Below are 20,917 nucleotides of genomic sequence, written 5' to 3'. Positions count from 1 at the left end.
TTTAAAAAATTGTAAGCAGACGACGAGCAAGTGACAAGTAGGCTTAGCAAATTTTATGAAATTAGCAATTAATTTAAATATTAGCACGTGCTAATTATATGATTTCATTAAATAAATACGCGTATTTATCTTAATGGCGGCAGAGTTATTTAGTCTTAAATGTTTATGGTCTTTCTCCTGCTGTTTTTTGCTTTCTGTGACTTATGTTGGAAGCCTATACATATGGGGCACTTGCGATAATCGGTATAATTAAAGTTAATTTTGATTAATTAACAAACTATTATTGTTAAATCAACATAAATGTGTCTAGAAACCATCCCGACACGGTGAAAAAAAGATGTTTTAGTGTTTTTATAATATCACTCCTATCACCATGGTTTGTTGTAATAGGCAAAGATTCATCTTATTTTGGAGAAAATACCTCTTTATTAACTCTAATGGGGATTAAATTTGACGGATTAATTAGCGCTATATTTTTGCCATTATTTCTAACAATGGTAAACTAATTCTCCTTCAAACCATAATTTAAAGACTTAAAATTAAAAAGTAGACATTTACAGTTATTATTTATGGGTCCTCTATTCCTCCATTATTTAGATGGAGTTTATGGGACTTTTCTAAGTAAGTTCCTTAGTTAAAGATTAAAGGTTAATCTAATTTCTATAATTAATTTCAGATAAAAATTATTGGAAAAATAATTTGAAAAATTTGTTATGGCTCAGAAATCACTTGGTGGTGAGTTTTTTGTGTGTGTGTGTATTTAGTGGCGATTTTTTTCGAATATTTAATGAGTAATTTTTAAATGAGGTTGAATAATTAACTAGTTTTATCATTGAGTCGGCATTGGTTTCATTTATTAATTAAGACAGACACTCTTACTTATATCATAAGCCGCCCGTTAAATGTATAGAAATGTAGATGGCGCCAAATAAAATCTCGCCGGGAATTTTAAATTTTATTATTCCACGTGACAGGCGCCATTTTCGGAGGAATTTACGTTTCGTGCCTGTATGTTGCCTATTTTAGTGCCTTGTTTTGGCGTCAAATCGTCGATATTCATATGTCCTTTGTTTTTTGGAATAGGTACTCATATATATTTAAATATAAAATTAAATTTAAGTATTTTTTAATTGAACTAAAAAATGAATCCTTTTAGCTCATCTCCATCATTTGATAGAAAGGCTTGAAAACAAGTGTAAATTTAAGCAGGCCATTTTAATTTCTCGTTAGTTAATTTTTTAATTCTTATTCCTGGTTAGCTGAATTAGGCTTATCACTTTGTATAAAATAGGTGGACCAAAAATAAGCCTAATTCTACTAGTCACGAACGACAAAATCCGATTGTTAAGCCTTGTCCCTTAAAGACGCATTATTTTACTATTCAGTTTTTCAATTCTTCTATACAACGATTTTTGGAATGTATTCTACGTATTTGTTTCTTCGAACAGGTAACCCTTTGACCTTTTGACCTTGAGAGTTTAAGCTGTAATTTAGTTGGAAAAATAGCGCGAAACATCGATAATTAAGCACTAGATAATTAATTAATTGTAACTTCCCACGCGTAATTAGGGCATTTTACGGCGTCGTTCGTGGCCCACGCCTTTTGTAATTACATGGGCTTCCCCGATTTCGGAGAAGTTTTTAACTACCGTCAACCGATGAAAACCGTCATCCAATTGGTCTTTATCCTGGGATTATCCTCTTGGATCTTCCTATTGCCGTCTTTGACGGAGCCTTGGCTGTATCGTAACAATATTTATTGGCGCGGGTAATAGGCTGATAAATAGGCTATTTTATACAATAATATTTAGATGAATCATAACATGAGCTTAAAGATGAACTTATATGGATGGTACTAGATAATCTATGACAAAGTATTAGTTCTTACTAATAGTTAAATTTTTATAAATTAGTGAAAGAAATATCTTCCTAAACTCTGTACTGTAGTGTAGAATAGGTCTAATGAAATTGTAGATGCCAGAGTATAGACTAAGACGCGTACATCAGCGAATAAATAAAATATTCAACCTTCCTGGTGCAAAGAACGTTTTCTGGTTTCATTTATATCGCCAAAAATTATAGTTCAAATAATTGTAAATCAATTAAAAAGTTATTTTTTCTCAAATTTGTGTCATTTTTTTCCTCAATTTATTATTTTGGAGGGCATCCAATAAAAATATGGTACTCGCTCAATAGACCGCGGTAATGTAATTAAAGTTCTAATATCATTATAGAATTCCGCAGTTGCTATATGCCCTAAAAATCAATAACTATTGAGATTGTTGACTTGATATTGAGAATGAAGGGTTTGTTTACACTAAGATAAAATATTATTAAAATATAGTTTCGGGCACATAATCATTTATGTGGAAATATTAACCACTGCCACTACGTAACTTCTACTTCCCGAATGAGTAATAATTGCGAAAACATCGTTTCACGCCTCTTTAAGGATAACGGATGTGTGGGACTGCAGATAAGGTTTGTCCAAAATCTGGAACAAAAACCTTGAAATCTTCAGTACGCTTCGATTACTCGTAACAGTATGGACGACCATTCCTTTTATGTCGATATTTTGATGCGATCCGTCTTTAACGAGTCTGAAATCGATGGAACAACTAATTCTATTGATTCCGATGAAACTCTAAACCTAACTAATACGACTACGTCTACCGAATCTCCACCGTCAATATTTCACGTTTACCCACAAGGACTTCTTGAATTTGCAGCAACCAGTTGCGTCCTATTCATTATCATTGGGGTTCCCGGTAACCTTTTGACGGTCATCGCGTTACTTAAGACGCCAAGGTTAAGAAACGCCACTACCGCGTTCATCGTCAATTTATGTTTGGCAGATGCCTTTTTCTGCGTTTCAAGTTTACCACTGGCCGCCTCAACTTTCCTGAGAAAGGAATGGGTACACGGAGAGTTCATGTGCGTAGTCTTTCCAATGATTCGGTACACCAATGTCGCGGTATCCTTGTTTACGGTACTGGCCATTACCATCAATCGGTACGTGTTGATCTGCCATCCGACAAAGTACCACAAGATCTACACCAAGTGTAACATGGTATTTTATTTGATATTTTTATGGGTAATTTCCGTGGCTTTGTTGTTTCCGACTTTGATCGGAGTTTGGGGTCGATTCGGCTATGATCCTGCCGTGGGTACTTGTTCTATCGTCAAGGTCAATGGCAAGTCGTCCAAGACGTTCATCTACATTTTGTGTTTCGCGTTGCCAACTACGGTTTTCTTGACGTGTTACGCGCGAATATTTTGCGTCGTCCGTAAATCGTCCAAGAACTTTCAGCCATCCGATCCCAGGGCCACGAGCCAACAGAAAGACTTGAGGTTGCTGAAAATCGTCGCGGTCATTTATGGTACCTTCGTTTTATGCTTCGTGCCCGTGGCTGTTGTCAAGATCCTGATGAAGGAGAACGATTTACCAGTTATGAATGTCTTCGGATATTTGGGCGTTTTTGTCAGCGCTTGTTTGAACCCCATAATTTACGTCGCTATGAGTAAAGAATACAGAAAAGCTTACGCCAATCTATTGACTTGTTCGAAATCCAAATAAAAACTCGCGTTCGAGTGAAAAATAATTCTGTAACTATTATTTGTATTGAAATATGAAACCAGGTGACAATGTTAGATTTTAATATGTACATAAACCAGAAAAACATTGCAATTAAACATAATTCCGTAAAATGACCTTTGATCCTTTTTTCATTCGAAAACTTATAGGAATTTCTTTACCAACACAATAGGTGCGGCTTCATCAAAGGCTAACACCAACTATATACATATCATAAGTCATAGGTTTTTGTAATTTTAGGTTTGAAAAATCGAGCGAGAAAGTTTTGAAAACTCGAGTTTATTGCCCGGGAAGAATGGTTCAACTTTCCAGTATATTTTACTAGGTCTAAATAGTTTTTCTTTCCGTCAGGCTTTTGAAAGGATTTCAAATTATATTTTATCGTCACCGTAAAAGCTATTCGAGTTCTCTTTTTTACCATGATGAGGTACCAAAGAGAAGACCGTCCTGGCACCGGCTCCCCCGGAACTATTATCGTGGGTATTTCCAACGGAAGCGCTGACACGGCCGTAACGACCACGCAAGATGGTGGCTTTGTAAGCTTGTCGGTATTGTTTGTTCGTTAATCCGTAGATAATAGGATTAATGCAGGCGCTCATGAAAATCAGGATGTAGCCCACGATGTGAAGCGAAGGGTATGAAACGTTTTTGTCCATGACCTGCCAAGAGCGAACGTAAGCGGGGAAAGAGAGATACATTCAACTTTTGTTGTTCAATTAGGAACCCGGGCAAAACAATATACCCCCCTATAGTCGAGTTCGTGAGAAAGCGAAACTAACTTTTACTTTTACATTAATCATACTAAGTTTAAAGCGCTTAAAAAGTCTGGCTTCCCCAATCTCGCAATTCCAACTTATTTTAAGACATTAACAAATATGTCAAAGAGAAATTATTCCTGGACCTTATCATTATTATGTCTAGGCTTCGGAAAAGGGAAAACCTTATATAATTTTTAACGCCACCAGCTTCGAGCCAATTATCGCTATCAGATCAACACCGTACGATGTGTATCAATCTAAACTACTACCACTACCAAAGGCGCGAAAACCAAGATCAATTTACGCGCGAATTCTACACTTGAAACTGATTAATTTATTATAAGAAATTAATCGAAGCAATAAATATCCTTTCAACGTCCCAATTTCGCCTATCAAATTTAGGATCGAATTTCCTAGTGATATTGTAGGAAATACACTTTCTCTAATGGACGGATTGCGACAAGAAAATACAGACCCAATTAAAATTAGACTTAGTCCATAAACTGAAGTAAAAGTTTCGTCGCAAATAACAATGGCGTCAAACCATTTCTTTGGGTTGGGAATTTCCATGAATAAACAAAATTGAATACCTTGACGATGGTTATGGGCAGGTAACAGACAACGAAGGAACAGAATATGATCAAGACCATCCTAGTGACTCTCCATTCCTCGCGACGTCTTTTCATTTCGACGACGTCTCTAGATCCTTTCCCCGAGCCCATTTTGGGAAAGTGTTTACTACCCGGGATCGTGGTTTGAGGTACGTCCAAGTGAGTGGACCCACCGTGTCTTTGCATTCTTCTCTGGCTCTGTTTGACGGCCCAAAAGATGCGAGCGTAGCAAACGACGATGGCCACACACGGCAGCAGGAAACCAAAGACGAAAAGAAAGGTCTTGGCCGATTTTCCACCCTCCTCCAAGATGGAACAATTCAGTATCTTGGGATCGTAGCCGAATTTCCCCCAAATTCCCATTAAGGTGGGAATCAAGAGACAAACGGAAAAGACCCAGATGACAACTATCATGGTCACGATGTACTTGGGTTGATATATCTTGGGGTAGGCGCGCGGATGAACGATAAGAACGTATCTATTCAGAGTGATCGCCGTGATGGACATCAGGGATAAACCGACATTGACGTAACGCAAAAAGGGACATAAGGTGCATAAAATATCGCCGTGTATCCAGGCTTGATTGATAAACCTTTGAAATTGGGAAGGTGAAAGGTCAGGCTATATAAACCGATATAAGGTGACCAAACGAGTCGAATATCAAAATATGATTCGACGTTAGTCACCAATATCTTGTCAACTCTAAAAAATAAATCATTAGCGCAATTACCTGGACGCGCTAAAAGGTAAGTTGAGGACGCAAAACAAGAAATCAGCAACGCACAAACTGGTAATGAAGGCCGCGGTCGCGCTGGCTCTGACCCTCGGGCATCTCGCTAGGGCAACGATGGTCAGCAGGTTACCTACCACGCCGACCACTATAAAAACAATGGTGCAAAAAGCCGCAAAGTACAAGAGTCCCTTATTATCCGCGATGGAAGCCAGCGGTGGGTCCAACGTCGTCGATACATGTCCATCCATAGTACACTCGTGCCGAATAAAACTTCCAATTAAATAACGACGTTCCCGAAAAGTCACTTCATCAAGATCTTGTCACGAAAACCAATTTGTCACTCTTCTTCAAGTTCTGACATGACAAGATGGGTGGGTCATCGAATTTTTGGTAACATAACTCGCGAGACTTTTCGCATGTCGCCTCTAGAAGAGAATATGATCTTTGCAAAGATGATCCAAGGGGTTCAGAGATGGAAAAAACGTAGGAGAGAAGTTCTCGCCTACCCAAGAGAGAGAGCGCGTCAACGTTTCGAAAAACAGTCGACCACTTTAATGAATTATATTATTTTTTTTTATTTCGGTCTTCCTCCTTGCTCTCTTTCTCTCTCTCCCTACCACTCTCTAGTTTTCGTCACTACTGAGTAGAGATTTTGATCCCGCGGAAAGAAATATGAAAAGCTTTTTCCGAAGCTTGTTAAAAAGGTTAGTGGAAGATGTTATCCGCAAATTGCCAAGGACGGATAACGTCTATAGACCTTTACAGGTTTAGGTTTGAGCGACAGGATAGTATGGCTTTCTATGGAGAAAAAGCATTTCTATTCGCGTATCTCCCAGATTTAAGTTCAAAAGGTTCATTTTTCTTAGGTTGTTAACTTATTGAAAACAAATTTTTTTATTGAGTAGTTTGTATCGCGAAGTTTTCGAACTTTAACACTGAGATCTTACCAAGAAAAACCTCTACGCGTACCAAGTTAAGGGTACCATAGTACGAGAAACGGGGAATTTAAAATAACGCGGGACTCCTAAGTCCCAAGATTGGATAGATATGTCGCGCCTTCATTGAAGTTTAATTTTTAAACAGATAAACTTCCTTGTGGTTTTACAAACATAAGGGTTTAAATACAACTTTATAAATAAATTATTAACAGAGTTGAAAGTTCAGTAGCATTTCTATAAATTATTTTTTTTTTTACCCATGACAAAATAATCCCCAGGGTTTACTTAGAAACCTTCGTTATCTAGAACGGGATTTTTTTTTTTATACATAAACTTTCAAAACTCAGACATGAAATGTGTTTTTCCATTGAAAGTACACTAGGATCAGAGGAGCTTCTTTAGAGAGACGACGGCAAACTGTTTTTACCGCGAAAACAAACCCAGATAAAGAGGAGTTCCTTTATTTCAAGGAAGGGATTAGTTGCGACAACTCATGATGATATAACGCGACGGGGGCGCGAAAAATATCGCAGCAGCAGCAAAGACAAGGGAGGGATAGCTACTAGAAAACAATAAAACGTCCCCAAACTTCCCGGACTCTTTTAATTCAATAATTAGAGCGTCCGTTGCTACTAAACAAGTAGTTCCCGATTCCCCAAGTGATGATGCGCGCACCCAGTAAGGCTTATTCGCTATTTTGGCCTAATTTTTGTAGGAGGTGACGACAGACAAACACACGAACAATGTAAGACACCCACTTCAATACCCTATGACTCGCAACAAGAGGGAAGGGGAGGAAGTGAAGACAATAGGATGGGAAACCATCCCGCCTTTGCTAATAATTTTTTTTTTTATGTTCTATAATTTCAAGGCCTCTTCTTTTTCAGCAACACCACTGGTAGGAAAAAAATTGTAGGCTAATATACGAGACACTGGGAATGGGAAATAATAATTATATTTTAAATTATACCTGGGACATTTTTTTACCAATGATACAACACTTTCATAATAATGATAAAATGACACTGGTTACAATAAAAATTTATCTTATAATAGTAATTAAATATTAAATTTAGTGCTTCTTAATTAATAACCACTTTATTTTTATAAAAGAAATTCAATAAAAAATCATTTATAAAGCAAATCATCAAAATGATTAAACTTTATCTTTATTATTATGTTTTTCAAAAAAAAAAAAAAAAGGGGCGCCAAAACCAAAGAGAGCTAATGATTGGTGGAAATATTTACACCCCCCCCTCCTGTCCCATTCTATTTTGCATGGAGTAATTTTATGGGAGTGGAAAAAGAAAGTGTTCTTAGCGCTCCCTGGTGGCAAAAGTAGCAACTAACGAAAAGCGACATTAAAATACTAAAATAAAAAAGTATTTCAATAATTTTTTTATGACCTTGGATTGTCAATTAAAATTTTAAAGAGGACTCCCCAAATAATAATTATAAGGGATTACCTGTTTTTATAGACAAGTGGCAACACAATAACTTATATGTAGTAAGAAAAGAGACCCAACAATAACATAAGGACAGCTTTCCAGTCCATTAATAATAATAATTAATAATTAATAATTTCAGATATTTTACGGGTGGTACCAATAATTTTGGTACAATTGCTGATAGGATTGATTATTTATAAATAAAAGCGCGGACCAGTTACTATTTTAGTATGATATGATTCTACTTAAAATAGTCTAAGCAGTCCTTGCTAGAACATGCCCAAGAATCCCAACCCAACTTTTACAACAATTCCCATTAAAATACCACTAGTTTAAAATTAATTTACCTCTGATTAGACAAATCTGTTGTTACAATTGTCAATTCAAATCAAATTTATGTACACGTCCCCTTTGCTCTCCCATCCCAATTCTTTTTGGATACACTAATTGTAAAACATCACCTGGCACTAGCATTGTTGGTCCCTTGATCAGCACCGATATCTCTCTGAAAATGTCCCAGAATGTTGGAAGACGTGGCATCCAATGACTCGGAATGGGGCGTGTCCCCTCCACTAGAAGCCGGTTGAGGGGAAGGAGGTGGCGGGGGTGGTGGGTTAGAAGTCATTGAATCACTCTCCAGACCAGAGACGCTATTGGAACTCCCACCATAACCGAGGCCTTGGTATTTTGCCCTCACACAGGCCATTAAGGGATTGAGGATACCTTGACCATTAGGGCCAAGACCGTGACCCGGTTCCCAACCCATGGACCTCAGCATTAGGCTTCCAATGTTGTTCTCGGGTAAGGGGAAATTACCATCAGCTAGAATTATTCAATTAAAATCACAAATTATTTTTTTTTCTTTTTGCTGGTATTTTAATTTAATTATATTAATTAAATTATTAATTACTCGATGTTCCCATTGGTGGCATGCGTTTTCTTCTTTTAATGTCACTTAGGGACACTTTGCAATAATTAGAGTCTTCATTCACTGATTGTGTTGTTTTTCTGTTACAAAATGTTTTTTTTTGTTAAATATTTCATTAAAAATTTAATTACTAATTACTTTGATTGAAGTAATTAGTAAATACTAGTAATTACCTAGTTTTAATTAGAGTAATAATTTTATTAGGATTTTGAGTATCTTTGTGAACTTCCAAGGCATAGAGTGTGGCCAAATGATTTAATTGTTCATCATCAGACTGTTGTAAATTCTCCAACTTGAGTCTGGAAAGGTTTTTAATTGCGTTAATTAAATTAAGTAAATTAATTCCTAATTATTCCTACTTACTCATTTAATAAAGGATCTTGCATAAATTTGCTGATCTTTTCATTAATTGATGACATAACGGAAAAAGATGGTCTCTGTAAATAGATAAACAATTTTTTCCAACTTTCTATCATAAAAATTTTAATTTAAAATGAATAAATTAAATTTAAATTACCATTTCCCCCAGTCGTCTCCGTCCAGACCTTATTTCCCTTCCAACTCCAGACATGTATCTGGTGACACTGTCTTGGTAGGCATCTTGGGCTTCTTTAGACATGTGTTGAAAAGTGTTATTGAGAATACTTTGGAAAGTGGCATCCATTCCATCGATAGTTCCATCTTCCCACCAAGGATTTATGCTAGGAATTCCGCAAGTGGGTCCTCCCTCGTGAAAGAAGTCACTGTGCTCATCATCAGCTAAATTTTATAATTATTTTCCAATCATTATTAAAATCTAAACTTTGGCAACCAAAAAAAGTAAAAAGCCCATTAATTAACTTACCCTCCCTCCCTTCATCATTAGTAAAGAGTCCTCCGTCACTCTCTGAACTACTTAAACTGCTGCTACTTCCCTCCCTAAGAAAATAGATCAATTTTAGACCCGATTTGACCTTGACCTTAAACGTATAAGAACCTTACATATGACTTTTTCCTCTCTGGGAATCGTCACACTCCATATGCCTGTCTGAATCGCAGTAAACTGAAATTCCGGGTAAGGGTGTTTTAAATTCGTGATGAACTTCGTGTCTGGTGCATTCCAAGCTCCTTTCCCTCATACTTCTTTTCCTTTTGCCACATATTGTAGCCGATTCTCTTTTTACCGTGGCCATGCCGCAAATATTTTCAATATCCAAGATTCTAGAGTGTCTTCCTTTACATTTCATGGCTCTGACGCTTTTCATCTTTCTAGGTTTAGGAGAAACTGAGACTAAGGGTTTGACGCAAGAGGAAGCCTCGTTAGAAGAGGTGGGAATGATGGGTTGAGGATCAACAGCCATTCTTTTAAACTTCCTTTTTCTTCTTTTAAACATTGGAAGAAAATTTTCATTGACAGAATCAGATTCAACCAAGCTGATCCCGCAGTGTCTCCATGATAATAAATGATTTTTGTTTTGACCAACTAACTCGTCAGAATCTGTTTGAGCGTGGGAGTTTCCCACTGATATTTCCATGTGACATCTCATACGATCATCCAAGCTTGATTCGGAATCTTCACTGACTGCGCTTGACTTTGGGAGATTTCCCAAGGTGGTAGAATTTGTGGCTTTTGGTCTACGTTTCCAAGACTTGCCTTTCTTGGGTTTTCCGCCGCTTCGACTAGCTGTTTCATCAAGGGCATTACTTAAATCATGAACAAGTTCGTCCATGTTATCATAGTCATAAGGTGTCAAAACCCGAAGTCTCTGAATCCCTTGTATGATCAGCCTTTCCATTAGTAATGCTAAAAAACATACGCGTTAGTAGGCTTAAATATCTTTCATTCATTTAATTATAATAGACATAAAATTATAATAGACATAATTAAAATTAATGGCTTAAAAATTACTTGGATTCATTAGGTTCCTTTAAAGTAATAGACTAAAATACGCATTTTCCAATTACATTGAAGAGTTTTGATAGTTTTTCGTACCTGGTGAGAAATAATTGGTTTATATCTTCGCAAAAAACTGATAATTACGTTTAAAAAACATTTTAATTAATTAATACTTGATAATTAAACATTAAGCCTAACTAGCCAAGGCCCACGCGATAAAAAGACAACCCGACAGTTTAGGCTTAAATTTAAAACATTTTTTATTAACTTACAGGCTAAGAAACGGGATGCCTTTCGCCAATACTATTTTAAAAGCGGTTTAAAAAACAAATTTCATCATAATAACAGTTAAAAAATAAATAATTTCAATTTAAATTAGGTTTTAAAATTAAAGATATCCGATCGCAATCGCGTTAAAAATGGCTCCGCGAAGATAGCGTACAAATCCAAGTATTCATAAATTGAAAGCCGAGAATGGGGTACTTAAAGGCAAACTCCATTGAGTGGGTGGCTATCATTACTTCCAAAACCCGTTTGTTCCAAAGCTCATTGCTTCCAAAGCCCGTTGCTTCCAAAGATCGTTGCTTCCTAAGGTCGTTTCTTCCAAAATATAGTAAGAAACATAGGATTTGTAGTAGGAAAATAGTTTAAGCTCCACCCAAATCTCCCGGTGCGTGGACAAATCTCCCGGTGCGTAGACATCTCCCGGTGCGTGGACAAATCTCCCGTTGCGTGGACAAATCTCCCGGTGCGTGGACATCTCCCGTTGCGTGGACAAATCTCCCGGTGCGTGGACAAATCTCCCGGTGCGTGGACAAATATCCCGGTGCGTGGACAAATATCCCGTTGCGTGGACAAATCTCCCGTTGCGTGGACAAATCTCCCGTTGCGTGGACAAATCTCCCGGTGCGTGCACAAATCTCCCGGTGCGTGGACATCTCCCGGTGCGTGGACAAATCTCCCGTTGCGTGGACAAATCTCCCGTTGCGTGGACAAATCTCCCGGTGCGTGGACAAATCTCCCGGTGCGTGGACATCTCCCGGTGCGTGGACATCTCCCGGTGCGTGGACAAATCTCCCGGTGCGTGGACAAATCTCCCGGTGCGTGGACATATCTCCCGGTGCGTGGACATCTCCCGGTGCGTGGACAAATCTCCCGTTGCGTGGACAAATCTCCCGTTGCGTGGACAAATCTCCCGGTGCGTGGACAAATCTCCCGGTGCGTGGACATCTCCCGGTGCGTGGACATCTCCCGGTGCGTGGACAAATCTCCCGGTGCGTGGACAAATCTCCCGGTGCGTGGACAAATCTCCCGGTGCGTGGACAAATCTCCCGGTGCGTGGACAAATCTCCCGGTGCGTGGACAAATCTCCCGTTGCGTGGACAAATCTCCCGTTGCGTGGACAAATCTCCCGTTGCGTGGACAAATCTCCCGTTGCGTGGACAAATCTCCCGGTGCGTGGACAAATCTCCCGTTGCGTGGACAAATCTCCCGGTGCGTGGACAAATATCCCGGTGCATGGACAAATATCCCGGTGCGTGGACAAATATCCCGGTGCGTGGACAAATATCCCGGTGCGTGGACAAATATCCCGGTGCGTGGACAAATCTCCCGGTGCGTGGACAAATCTCCCGTTGCGTGGACAAATCTCCCGTTGCGTGGACAAATCTCCCGGTGCGTGGACAAATCTCCCGTTGCGTGGACAAATCTCCCGTTGCGTGGACAAATCTCCCGGTGCGTGGACAAATCTCCCGGTGCGTGGACAAATATCCCGGTGCGTGGACAAATCTCCCGTTGCGTGGACAAATCTCCCGGTGCGTGGACAAATATCCCGGTGCGTGGACAAATCTCCCGGTGCGTGGACATTTCTCTCGGTAGGGCGCGAAATATTAAACGCCGTTATAAATAGCGTTTGTATAAAATTATATTACGTCTGTAACTCGTGTTCGTAATTGTTAGCAATTATTCCTATCGTTATTAAGCACAAAATATGTCATCTCCAGTTTACATTAATGATAAACGGCATAATTTTATAAGATATGTTACGTAAGTATGGCACTTCTCATAAGTAACAGTTGTGCTGGTTAATCCAGGAGGACAGTGTCGTTATATAATTTAGTTTGTCAAATAATTTTCATGTTTACATCACAGATTCTCTCAATGTAACCACGTTAGAAACGGAGGGTTTCGTTGTTTGCTATTTCAACAGTCCACATTGCCGTTTGTTTATTGTTTTAAAATAATTGCTATGAATTGTATAGGTATTTAATTTAATTACTGGTATTCAAGCTAAACTATAGAATAACATCATTCATTAACATATTGTATAGATAATCTTTATGTTACCACAAACCTAGCACAGGATATGATAAAAATTGAACGCAAGTTCATTTCAACGTAATTAAGTGTAATTAACGTGAAATTAAAGCAAATTATACATTTTTTTTGGATGAAAACTCAGATAACTCTTAAATGATGTTCTTGATTAAGATTTTATGTACCCAAGCCGTTGGTAAAGCCCCATGTTTTCTTTTTCACACTTAAGCTAATTTAAATTATCTCCAAAGTACCTTAATAGGCGCGAAATTCAAAACTTAAGCGTAAAATGAGAATGGAAAACTCCACTATATTTGCAATTAAGGTGTAGTATACATTTAAACTCATTTTATAACCTAAATGTACACTGCCAAAACACAGTCCTACGTAATTTTAACTCAATTAAATATAATTAACGTAAAATTAAACCAAAATATACATTTTTTGGATAAAAGCTAAAATAAAATAAACTCTTCAATTATGATTAAAACTATATACCCAAGCCATTGGTAAAGCCCAAAATTTTCTATTTCACACACTTAATAACCTCATCCTCCTATTTAATATCCTCTCCGATCCCACCAACCTTACTTTGAAGCTAATCATTCCTCATTTCACTCTCGAAAACTATTCATTAAACGTCCACGACTAAACGTCGTTAAACAGTAATTTTTTGCCGGGTTGTTCCCTTATGGAATTCCCTTCCCAATGATATTATAAATTCGCCCTCTGTAAAATCATTTAAATTTAAGCTAAACAACCACCTCTCGAATATGTAACTGTTTTTAACCCTGATGTATACTTTAATTTATATTTTTAATATGGCCCATACCTACCAACTACGTCACTGTTTTTCTCGATACTATTATAGTATAATTTAAATATGCCTCAAGGAGCTGTTATGGCCTGTTTCCTATTTCACTTTCAAATTAATGATCATAATAATGGTCGTTAAAATACATCAAAAGCGCATACATAGGGTAATTGCAATTAAAGTTAATATTTTATTGAAACTTGTATTATAATCTAAATCCACACTAGATAAACATGATAAGCCGCTAAATTAGACTTAATCAAGTATAATTAATGTGAAATTACCCCAAAACACGAATGTTTTGGGTAAATTCATGGATACCTTGTAATTAAACTAACAAATTAAAATTAAAATTACACTTATATTTCACCCAGCCTCCATTTTCCTGTTTAATTCTTACGACTAATTAAATTGTCATTTAAAAGCCTTTTTCCCATTTTTAAAAGAGAGCCATTGAAAAGGCGCGATATCTAAAAGTTTTGGGGCAAAATAGTGATTGTTCCGCAAAAGTCAAACAGTCACTCCTCTAAAGTTTGCAGTTAAGGAGAATTTCTTGTTCAAACACGTATAATAAACTGAAATAACACTAGTAAAAGAAGATAAGCCGTTAATTTCAACTAAAATAACCATATTTATCGTGAAATTAATCGAAAACAACAGGTTTATTTTTGGGTAACTATAGATAACCCTTAACTGAAATAACAAAATAAGATTAAAGTACGCGAGTTGTTCTTTCGGCCTAAATGTTTTCCTATTCAGAACTTCCCCACTTTCCTTCGCGATCTTGGGGGCAAACCACATAGAGAAATTTTTATTAAAACATAGGTTTACAGGTTTATTTTCAGCGGTATTATGATTCACTTTAATGGTAGCAACAAGAAGAACACATTTTTTCAAGAAAAAAGATACGAAGCTTTGTATTATGGATAAACTTTGAAACTACCTCTACTAATCATGAATGATAGTGTTCCAACATCCATTTAAAATTTGAATTTAACCTGAAAATATAGACTAATCTAGGAAAAAAATTAGGAATTACCAACCTTCGCGAACCATGAACGAGTGTTACAATTAACGTCCGTTGAAGATTTGAATTTAACCTGTAAATATAGACTAATCTAGGAAAATAATTAGAAATTAATTACCAACCTTCGCGATCCATGAACGAGTGTTCCAACGTCCGTTGAAGATTTGAATTTAACCTGTAAATATAGACTAATCTAGGAAAATAATTAGGAATTACCAACCTTCGCGAACCATGAACGAGTGTTTCAACGTCGGTTGAAGATTTGAATTTAACCTGTAAATATAGACTAATCTAGGAAAATAATTAGGAATTACCAACCTTCGCGAACCATGAACGAGTGTTTCAACGTCCGGTGAAGATTTGAATTTAACCTGTAAATATAGACTAATCTAGGAAAATAATTAGGAATTACCAACCTTCGCGAACCATGAACGAGTGTTACAATTAACGTCCGTTGAAGATTTGAATTTAACCTGTAAATATAGACTAATCTAGGAAAATAATTAGGAATTACCAACCTTCGCGAACCATGAACGAGAGTTTCAACGTCCGTTGAAGATTTGAATTTAACATGTAAATATAGACTAATCTAGGAAAATAATTAGGAATTAATTACCAACCTTCGCGAACCATGAACGAGTGTTCCAACGTCCGTTGAAGATTTGAATTTAACCTGTAAATATAGACTAATCTAGGAAAATAATTAGGAATTACCAACCTTCGCGAACCATGAACGAGAGTTTCAACGTCCGTTGAAGATTTGAATTTAACATGTAAATATAGACTAATCTAGGAAAATAATTAGGAATTAATTACCAACCTTCGCGAACCATGAACGAGTGTTCCAACGTCCGTTGAAGATTTGAATTTAACCTGTAAATATAGACTAATCTAGGAAAATAATTAGGAATTACCAACCTTCGCGAACCATGAACGAGTGTTTCAACGTCGGTTGAAGATTTGAATTTAACCTGTAAATATAGACTAATCTAGGAAAATAATTAGGAATTACCAACCTTCGCGAACCATGAACGAGTGTTTCAACGTCGGTTGAAGATTTGAATTTAACCTGTAAATATAGACTAATCTAGGAAAATAATTAGGAATTACCAACCTTCGCGAACCATGAACGAGTGTTACAATTAACGTCCGTTGAAGATTTGAATTTAACCTGTAAATATAGACTAATCTAGGAAAATAATTAGGAATTACCAACCTTCGCGAACCATGAACGAGTGTTTCAACGTCGGTTGAAGATTTGAATTTAACCTGTAAATATAGACTAATCTAGGAAAATAATTAGGAATTACCAACCTTCGCGAACCATGAACGAGTGTTACAATTAACGTCCGTTGAAGATTTGAATTTAACCTGTAAATATAGACTAATCTAGGAAAATAATTAGGAATTACCAACCTTCGCGAACCATGAACGAGTGTTACAATTAACGTCCGTTGAAGATTTGAATTTAACCTGTAAATATAGACTAATCTAGGAAAATAATTAGGAATTACCAACCTTCGCGAACCATGAACGAGTGTTACAATTAACGTCCGTTGAAGATTTGAATTTAACCTGTAAATATAGACTAATCTAGGAAAATAATTAGGAATTACCAACCTTCGCGAACCATGAACGAGTGTTTCAACGTCGGTTGAAGATTTGAATTTAACCTGTAAATATAGACTAATCTAGGAAAATAATTAGGAATTAATTACCAACCTTCGCGATCCATGAACGAGTGTTTCAACGTCGACCAAGCACAACTGGCAACCATCCGACTTTTTCATATACTTCGGGCTTTGTGACTGAGTCTGAGAATGGAGCATGAATCCCTTACAGCAATCCCTAGGACGCATCCTTTCCCCCATTTTCGGCGTTATTACACATTTTTCCTAACAACGAAAAATGTGTAATAATGCCGAAAATGTGTAATAACGCCGAAAATGTGTAATAACGCCGAAAATGGGGGAAAGGATGAGGCGTCATAGAGTTTGATGTATGACTTGTTATTTTCATGCCCCTCTCACTTAAGGCGAATATTTCTTAACTGAATATAATTCAAAACACATTATTAAGCGATAATAATTAGTTTAATTAATTTTAACCTCGGTTTTTTGGGCGGGATATTGTTGATATTGTTTCAAAATGTAGGATATAGTTATAATTGTAATTTTTAGACCGTTAGAATGGTTTTCACGTTTTATTTAATTAGGCTTATATTAATTAATAAGATATTTATTTTGCAGTAGTTTAAGCTAATGAATCGAGTGTCGATATGAAAATAGTATGAAATTAAGTAGGTGAAAAAATATCATTGTACGACTTCAAAATAAATTTTCATTTCGACTTCCTGACCCTAAAATTAGTGAGGAAAATATTTTTTCTTCTTAAATTACTTTCATTACGAGACGTAATTAACGAAAAACGTAAAAATTAAATCCAGCGAATCGTAACCTTGCAAACCGTTAACGTATGAAGTATTTACGGGTGTAACACTAGGTTGAAAGCTGAAATCGAAGACCACTTTTACAAAATTTAGTTTTTCGGTTATTTTTGGTTTCAAATTGTAATTACCTTAATTACTTAAGGAAGTGCATCAACTATGAATGTTTAATTATGCAATTAAACGTCCAAAAAGACAGCTTATACCACCAGTTAATATTTCGTCTTTCAAACATATTTTTGGCATTAAAATAGCAATAAATTTAAATGAAACTATCCGATTCTGACGTAAAAAACTGTTAGTAATCGAATAAAAGTAATCGCAAGATCCTAATACTAGCGGTTGATTAGTTGTTCCACTGATTACGGTGATCCCGATTTTTAAGTTCAACCTAACTGATTTAAATTCTACTTTTGATCGATTCCTGCATGGTGTCCCCATGTTTTTACTGCCATTTTGAAGAACTTGAAAAGCCCTATTCGCCTGATTCTGGTCCAACTACTGACTCTATCTTAAAGCGGTTAATTGCATTGAATTCGGTGTTAAAAACTATACAAATTAGCGTCAAGATATTTTCAAAATATTCATATAATTGGCAAAATTCGATTTCCAGCTTTCGGCGATCGGTGGTCGATAGTTCGGAAATTGCTAGTCCTACGCTCTCGAAAGTGAAATTAATCTGATTTTTCAAACTTGAATTAAACTTTTATTAACAATCTATTAAATTTAATAAAGGGCGAAATTGAAATTAAAAAATCATTAGCAAAAATCAAAACACTGCAAGAAACAAAACTAACAAACAAACAATAGTAAAAATTCATTTTAAATTACACTGGTGACTGATAACAAAAATCAAAACTGAATTGATTTTATACTTTAAACCACGTATAGTAGAAATGATAGGCTTTACAATTAAAAAAATAGTAAATACTGAATTAATAAATAAATTGGAGAGCCACACTAGAGCTTGCTCGGTAGAAGTGCGCAAACTGAAGTTTACAATGCTTTGAGGGAGCCAGGGAGGCCAGAGACTGTATCATTTAATCTCGCTTCACAGTTAGGTTGAACTTAAAAATGGGGATCACCCTAATTAGTGGAACAACTAATCAACCGCTAGTATTAGGATCTTGCGATTACTTTTATTCGATTACTAACAGTTTTTTACGTCAGAATCGGATAGTTTCATTTAAATTTTTTGCTATTTTAGTGCCAAAAATATGTTTGAAAGACGAAATATTAACTGGTATAAGCTGTCTTTTTGGACGTTTAATTACATAAATAATTAACTGTTAATTGTGGAGATCTGAAATTAACACCATTGGGATCAGAAGACTCGAAGTATTCAGTGTTGATGCATTTCCTTAAACAATTAAGCTAATTACAATTAGAAACCAAAAATAACCGAAAAACGAAATTTTGTAAAAGTGGTCTTCGACTTCAGCTTTCATCCTAGTGTTACACCCGTAAATACTTCATACGTTTGCAAGGTTAAGTTTCGCTGGATTTAATTTTTACGTTTTTTGTTTTACGTCTCGTAATTAAAGTAATTTAAGAGGAAAAAAACTATTTTCTCTGACTAATTTTGGGGTCAGGAATTCGAAGAAACATTTTTTCAAAGTCGTACAATGATATTTCTCGCCTACTTAATTTTATAGTATTTTGCATATCGCCATTCGATTCATTAGCTTAAACTACTGCAAAATAAATATCCTATTAATAAATATGAAAGAATGAATGCGTTTATTTTGAAATCCTATAATACAACATGACGAAGTCACTTTTTAAGGTAGTACAGGATTATTTATACAGGTATAAATCATTTCACCCTAAATTTATAAACAAAAATTAAAATACAAAAATAAAAGTATATAAAAATAAAATAAAATTAGAAATTACAATGGTTCACAGATCTTATCCCTTTTGTTTTTGATATCATTCTAATATAAATCGTTAATTGTATTGGAAACTCTAAGGTTTTTATACTGGTGTTTAAAATGTTGTATATGCGGATCAAATATATTTAAATCATCAAAGTATGGGAGTTCCTTATAGCCGTATTTTGCATTCGAGTCATGGGGCCCAAAAGTAATATTTGTGAAATGCCTATTTTAAAAACTCTGAGTTACGAAATTTCTTACATGGTACCTTAAATCTAACCCTCTCCATCAATTGTTTACAGTCAATATGGTTTGTAATTAGTTTCAATAAAAAACTTAAGTCTAGAAAGGTGAAACGATTTTTGATGGTTGCCAGATTTTGGCCTTTTAAAATTTTTAAGAAGTCATACTGCCCACTTTTAAAAAACTTCTCATATAGCAGCTGAATAAACTTCCGTTGGATACGTTCTATTGTAAGTAGGAGATATTTACTACACCCTGTCCATATTTTGGAAGTATATTCAACTTTAGAGCGTATTAGTGTCATATAGAGTTTTTTAAAAACATTTTCGGACTTCAGGCCTGTAGCAACTTTTAAGATGGCATTCAGGCACTTTTGACAGTTACTCTTAACACTCGAGACATGAAGATTAAAGTCTAATTAAAATAAGTGAGGGTGAAAAACCGTTCTAACGGTCTTAAAATCACAATTATAACTCCATACTACACTATAAAACGTAATTAACAATAGTCAGCCCAAAAAAAACCCTAGGTTAAAATTAATTAAACTAACTTTTAACGCCTAATAATCATAATGTGTTTTGAATTATAGTCAGTTAAGAAAACTTCGCCTTTAGTAAGAAGGGGGCATGAAAATAACCAGTCTTACGGCAATATCTGTAGCGCTTCCTCCTTTCCCCACATTTTTCGGCGTTATTACAGATTTTTCCTAACCGCGAAAAATGTGTAATAACGCCGAAAAATCTGTAATAACCCCGAAAAATGGGGGAAAGGATGGCGGCTCATAGGGATTGCTGTATGACTGGTTTGCATGGCCCCCTCGCACTAAAGGCGAAGATTACTCTTAACTGACTATAATTCAAAACACATTACCTATAAGGCGTTAAAAATTAGTTTAATTAATTTTAACCTAGGTTTTTTGGCGGCATATTGTTAATTATGTTTTAATGTGTAGTATAGAGTTATAATTGTGATTTTTAGACCGTTAGAACGGTTTTTCACTTTTACTTATTTTAATTAGGCTTATATTAATTAATAATTAGTAGGATATTTATTTTGGGGTAGTTTTTGCAACCTTTAGTTTTTCCAATTCAAATTTTCAATATTAATTTACTTCGTTGTTTTCTTTTATAAAAGGACTGCTACTTCATGGATTTTTAAAATATTTATTTATAACTTTAAAATAATGGGAGCTTTCGGACCGTGGTCCTTCTTCAGCCGATACAATTTCTAATTTAATTTCCTATCTCTTTTATTAATTACATTTTTGCACCATAATGTACCCTAGTTTTTTCTCTGATTTATTTTTT

The 20,917-nt window shown here is 35.9% G+C and overlaps 5 protein-coding genes across 6 annotated transcripts; 3 read left to right on the top strand and 2 right to left on the bottom strand.

Annotated features, from left to right (window-relative positions):
- The first annotated feature begins 3 nt into the window (after positions 1–3).
- On the top strand, positions 4–2,125 carry Sras (Ras converting CAAX endopeptidase Sras). The gene is made up of 8 exons (XM_089841340.1): positions 4–243; positions 311–497; positions 561–621; positions 677–735; positions 975–1,083; positions 1,157–1,225; positions 1,386–1,448; positions 1,570–2,125. The coding sequence occupies exons 1-8, from the start codon at positions 134–136 to the stop codon at positions 1,770–1,772; spliced, it is 861 nt and encodes a 286-aa protein (XP_089697466.1). The 5' UTR covers positions 4–133; the 3' UTR covers positions 1,773–2,125.
- Positions 2,126–2,291: 166 nt separating this feature from the next.
- Positions 2,292–3,577, top strand: LOC149717889 (G protein-coupled receptor moody-like). The gene has a single exon (XM_089841338.1). It carries the CDS (start codon positions 2,546–2,548, stop codon positions 3,575–3,577), a length of 1,032 nt encoding a protein of 343 aa, XP_089697464.1. The 5' UTR covers positions 2,292–2,545.
- Positions 3,578–3,640: 63 nt separating this feature from the next.
- moody (G-protein coupled receptor moody) lies at positions 3,641–6,492 on the bottom strand. The gene is made up of 3 exons (XM_089841334.1): positions 5,695–6,492; positions 4,944–5,556; positions 3,641–4,254 (listed from the first exon to the last, which is right to left on the bottom strand). Exons 1-3 carry the CDS (start codon positions 5,943–5,945, stop codon positions 3,967–3,969), a joined length of 1,152 nt encoding a protein of 383 aa, XP_089697460.1. The 5' UTR covers positions 5,946–6,492; the 3' UTR covers positions 3,641–3,966.
- Positions 6,493–7,573: 1,081 nt separating this feature from the next.
- LOC149717887 (G patch domain-containing protein 2) lies at positions 7,574–11,338 on the bottom strand. Of its 2 annotated transcripts, XM_089841307.1 has the most exons (10): positions 11,160–11,338; positions 10,900–10,983; positions 10,479–10,794; positions 9,993–10,373; positions 9,856–9,929; positions 9,529–9,770; positions 9,375–9,448; positions 9,185–9,310; positions 8,994–9,091; positions 7,574–8,905 (listed from the first exon to the last, which is right to left on the bottom strand). In XM_089841307.1, exons 2-10 carry the CDS (start codon positions 10,907–10,909, stop codon positions 8,541–8,543), a joined length of 1,686 nt encoding a protein of 561 aa, XP_089697433.1. In that variant the 5' UTR covers positions 10,910–10,983; positions 11,160–11,338; the 3' UTR covers positions 7,574–8,540. The 2 variants fall into 2 exon arrangements, with proteins under 2 accessions (XP_089697433.1, XP_089697430.1); XM_089841304.1 differs by having other exon boundaries at positions 9,993–10,794; positions 11,160–11,337.
- A 23-nt stretch (positions 11,339–11,361) lies between these two features.
- On the top strand, positions 11,362–14,386 carry LOC149717886 (uncharacterized). Its single transcript, XM_089836706.1, has 3 exons — positions 11,362–11,376; positions 11,586–12,933; positions 13,039–14,386. The coding sequence occupies exons 1-2, from the start codon at positions 11,362–11,364 to the stop codon at positions 12,837–12,839; spliced, it is 1,269 nt and encodes a 422-aa protein (XP_089692832.1). The 3' UTR covers positions 12,840–12,933; positions 13,039–14,386.
- Positions 14,387–20,917: the final 6,531 nt, after the last annotated feature.

The sequence above is a fragment of the Phalangium opilio genome, unplaced genomic scaffold (genome assembly GCF_054372755.1).
Source record: "Phalangium opilio isolate 3A_F unplaced genomic scaffold, DU_Popi_V2 ptg000003l_1, whole genome shotgun sequence".
NCBI lineage: Eukaryota > Metazoa > Arthropoda > Arachnida > Opiliones > Phalangiidae > Phalangium > Phalangium opilio.
The sequence above is the reverse complement of the archived record's forward strand: the minus strand, read 5'-3'. Positions and strand labels throughout refer to the sequence as shown.

Excerpts from the sequence above, each read along its gene's own strand:
- Sras (XM_089841340.1), top strand. The coding sequence starts at position 134 with ATGGCGGCAGAGTTATTTAGTCTTAAATGTTTATGGTCTTTCTCCTGC. Across the intron at positions 736-974 it reads GGCTCAGAAATCACTTGGTG|GCGCCATTTTCGGAGGAATT; the intron begins GTGAGTTTTTTG and ends TCCACGTGACAG. Across the intron at positions 1,226-1,385 it reads GCAGGCCATTTTAATTTCTC|TTTTTCAATTCTTCTATACA; the intron begins GTTAGTTAATTT and ends TTTACTATTCAG.
- LOC149717889 (XM_089841338.1), top strand. The coding sequence starts at position 2,546 with ATGGACGACCATTCCTTTTATGTCGATATTTTGATGCGATCCGTCTTT.
- moody (XM_089841334.1), bottom strand. The coding sequence starts at position 5,945 with ATGGATGGACATGTATCGACGACGTTGGACCCACCGCTGGCTTCCATC. Across the intron at positions 5,557-5,694 it reads TTACCTTTTAGCGCGTCCAG|GTTTATCAATCAAGCCTGGA; the intron begins GTAATTGCGCTA and ends CCAATTTCAAAG. Across the intron at positions 4,255-4,943 it reads TGCCCATAACCATCGTCAAG|GTCATGGACAAAAACGTTTC; the intron begins GTATTCAATTTT and ends CGCTCTTGGCAG.
- LOC149717887 (XM_089841304.1), bottom strand. Across the intron at positions 9,930-9,992 it reads CAGAGAGGAAAAAGTCATAT|GGAGGGAAGTAGCAGCAGTT; the intron begins GTAAGGTTCTTA and ends CTATTTTCTTAG. Across the intron at positions 9,092-9,184 it reads ATTACTCTAATTAAAACTAG|AAAAACAACACAATCAGTGA; the intron begins GTAATTACTAGT and ends ATTTTGTAACAG.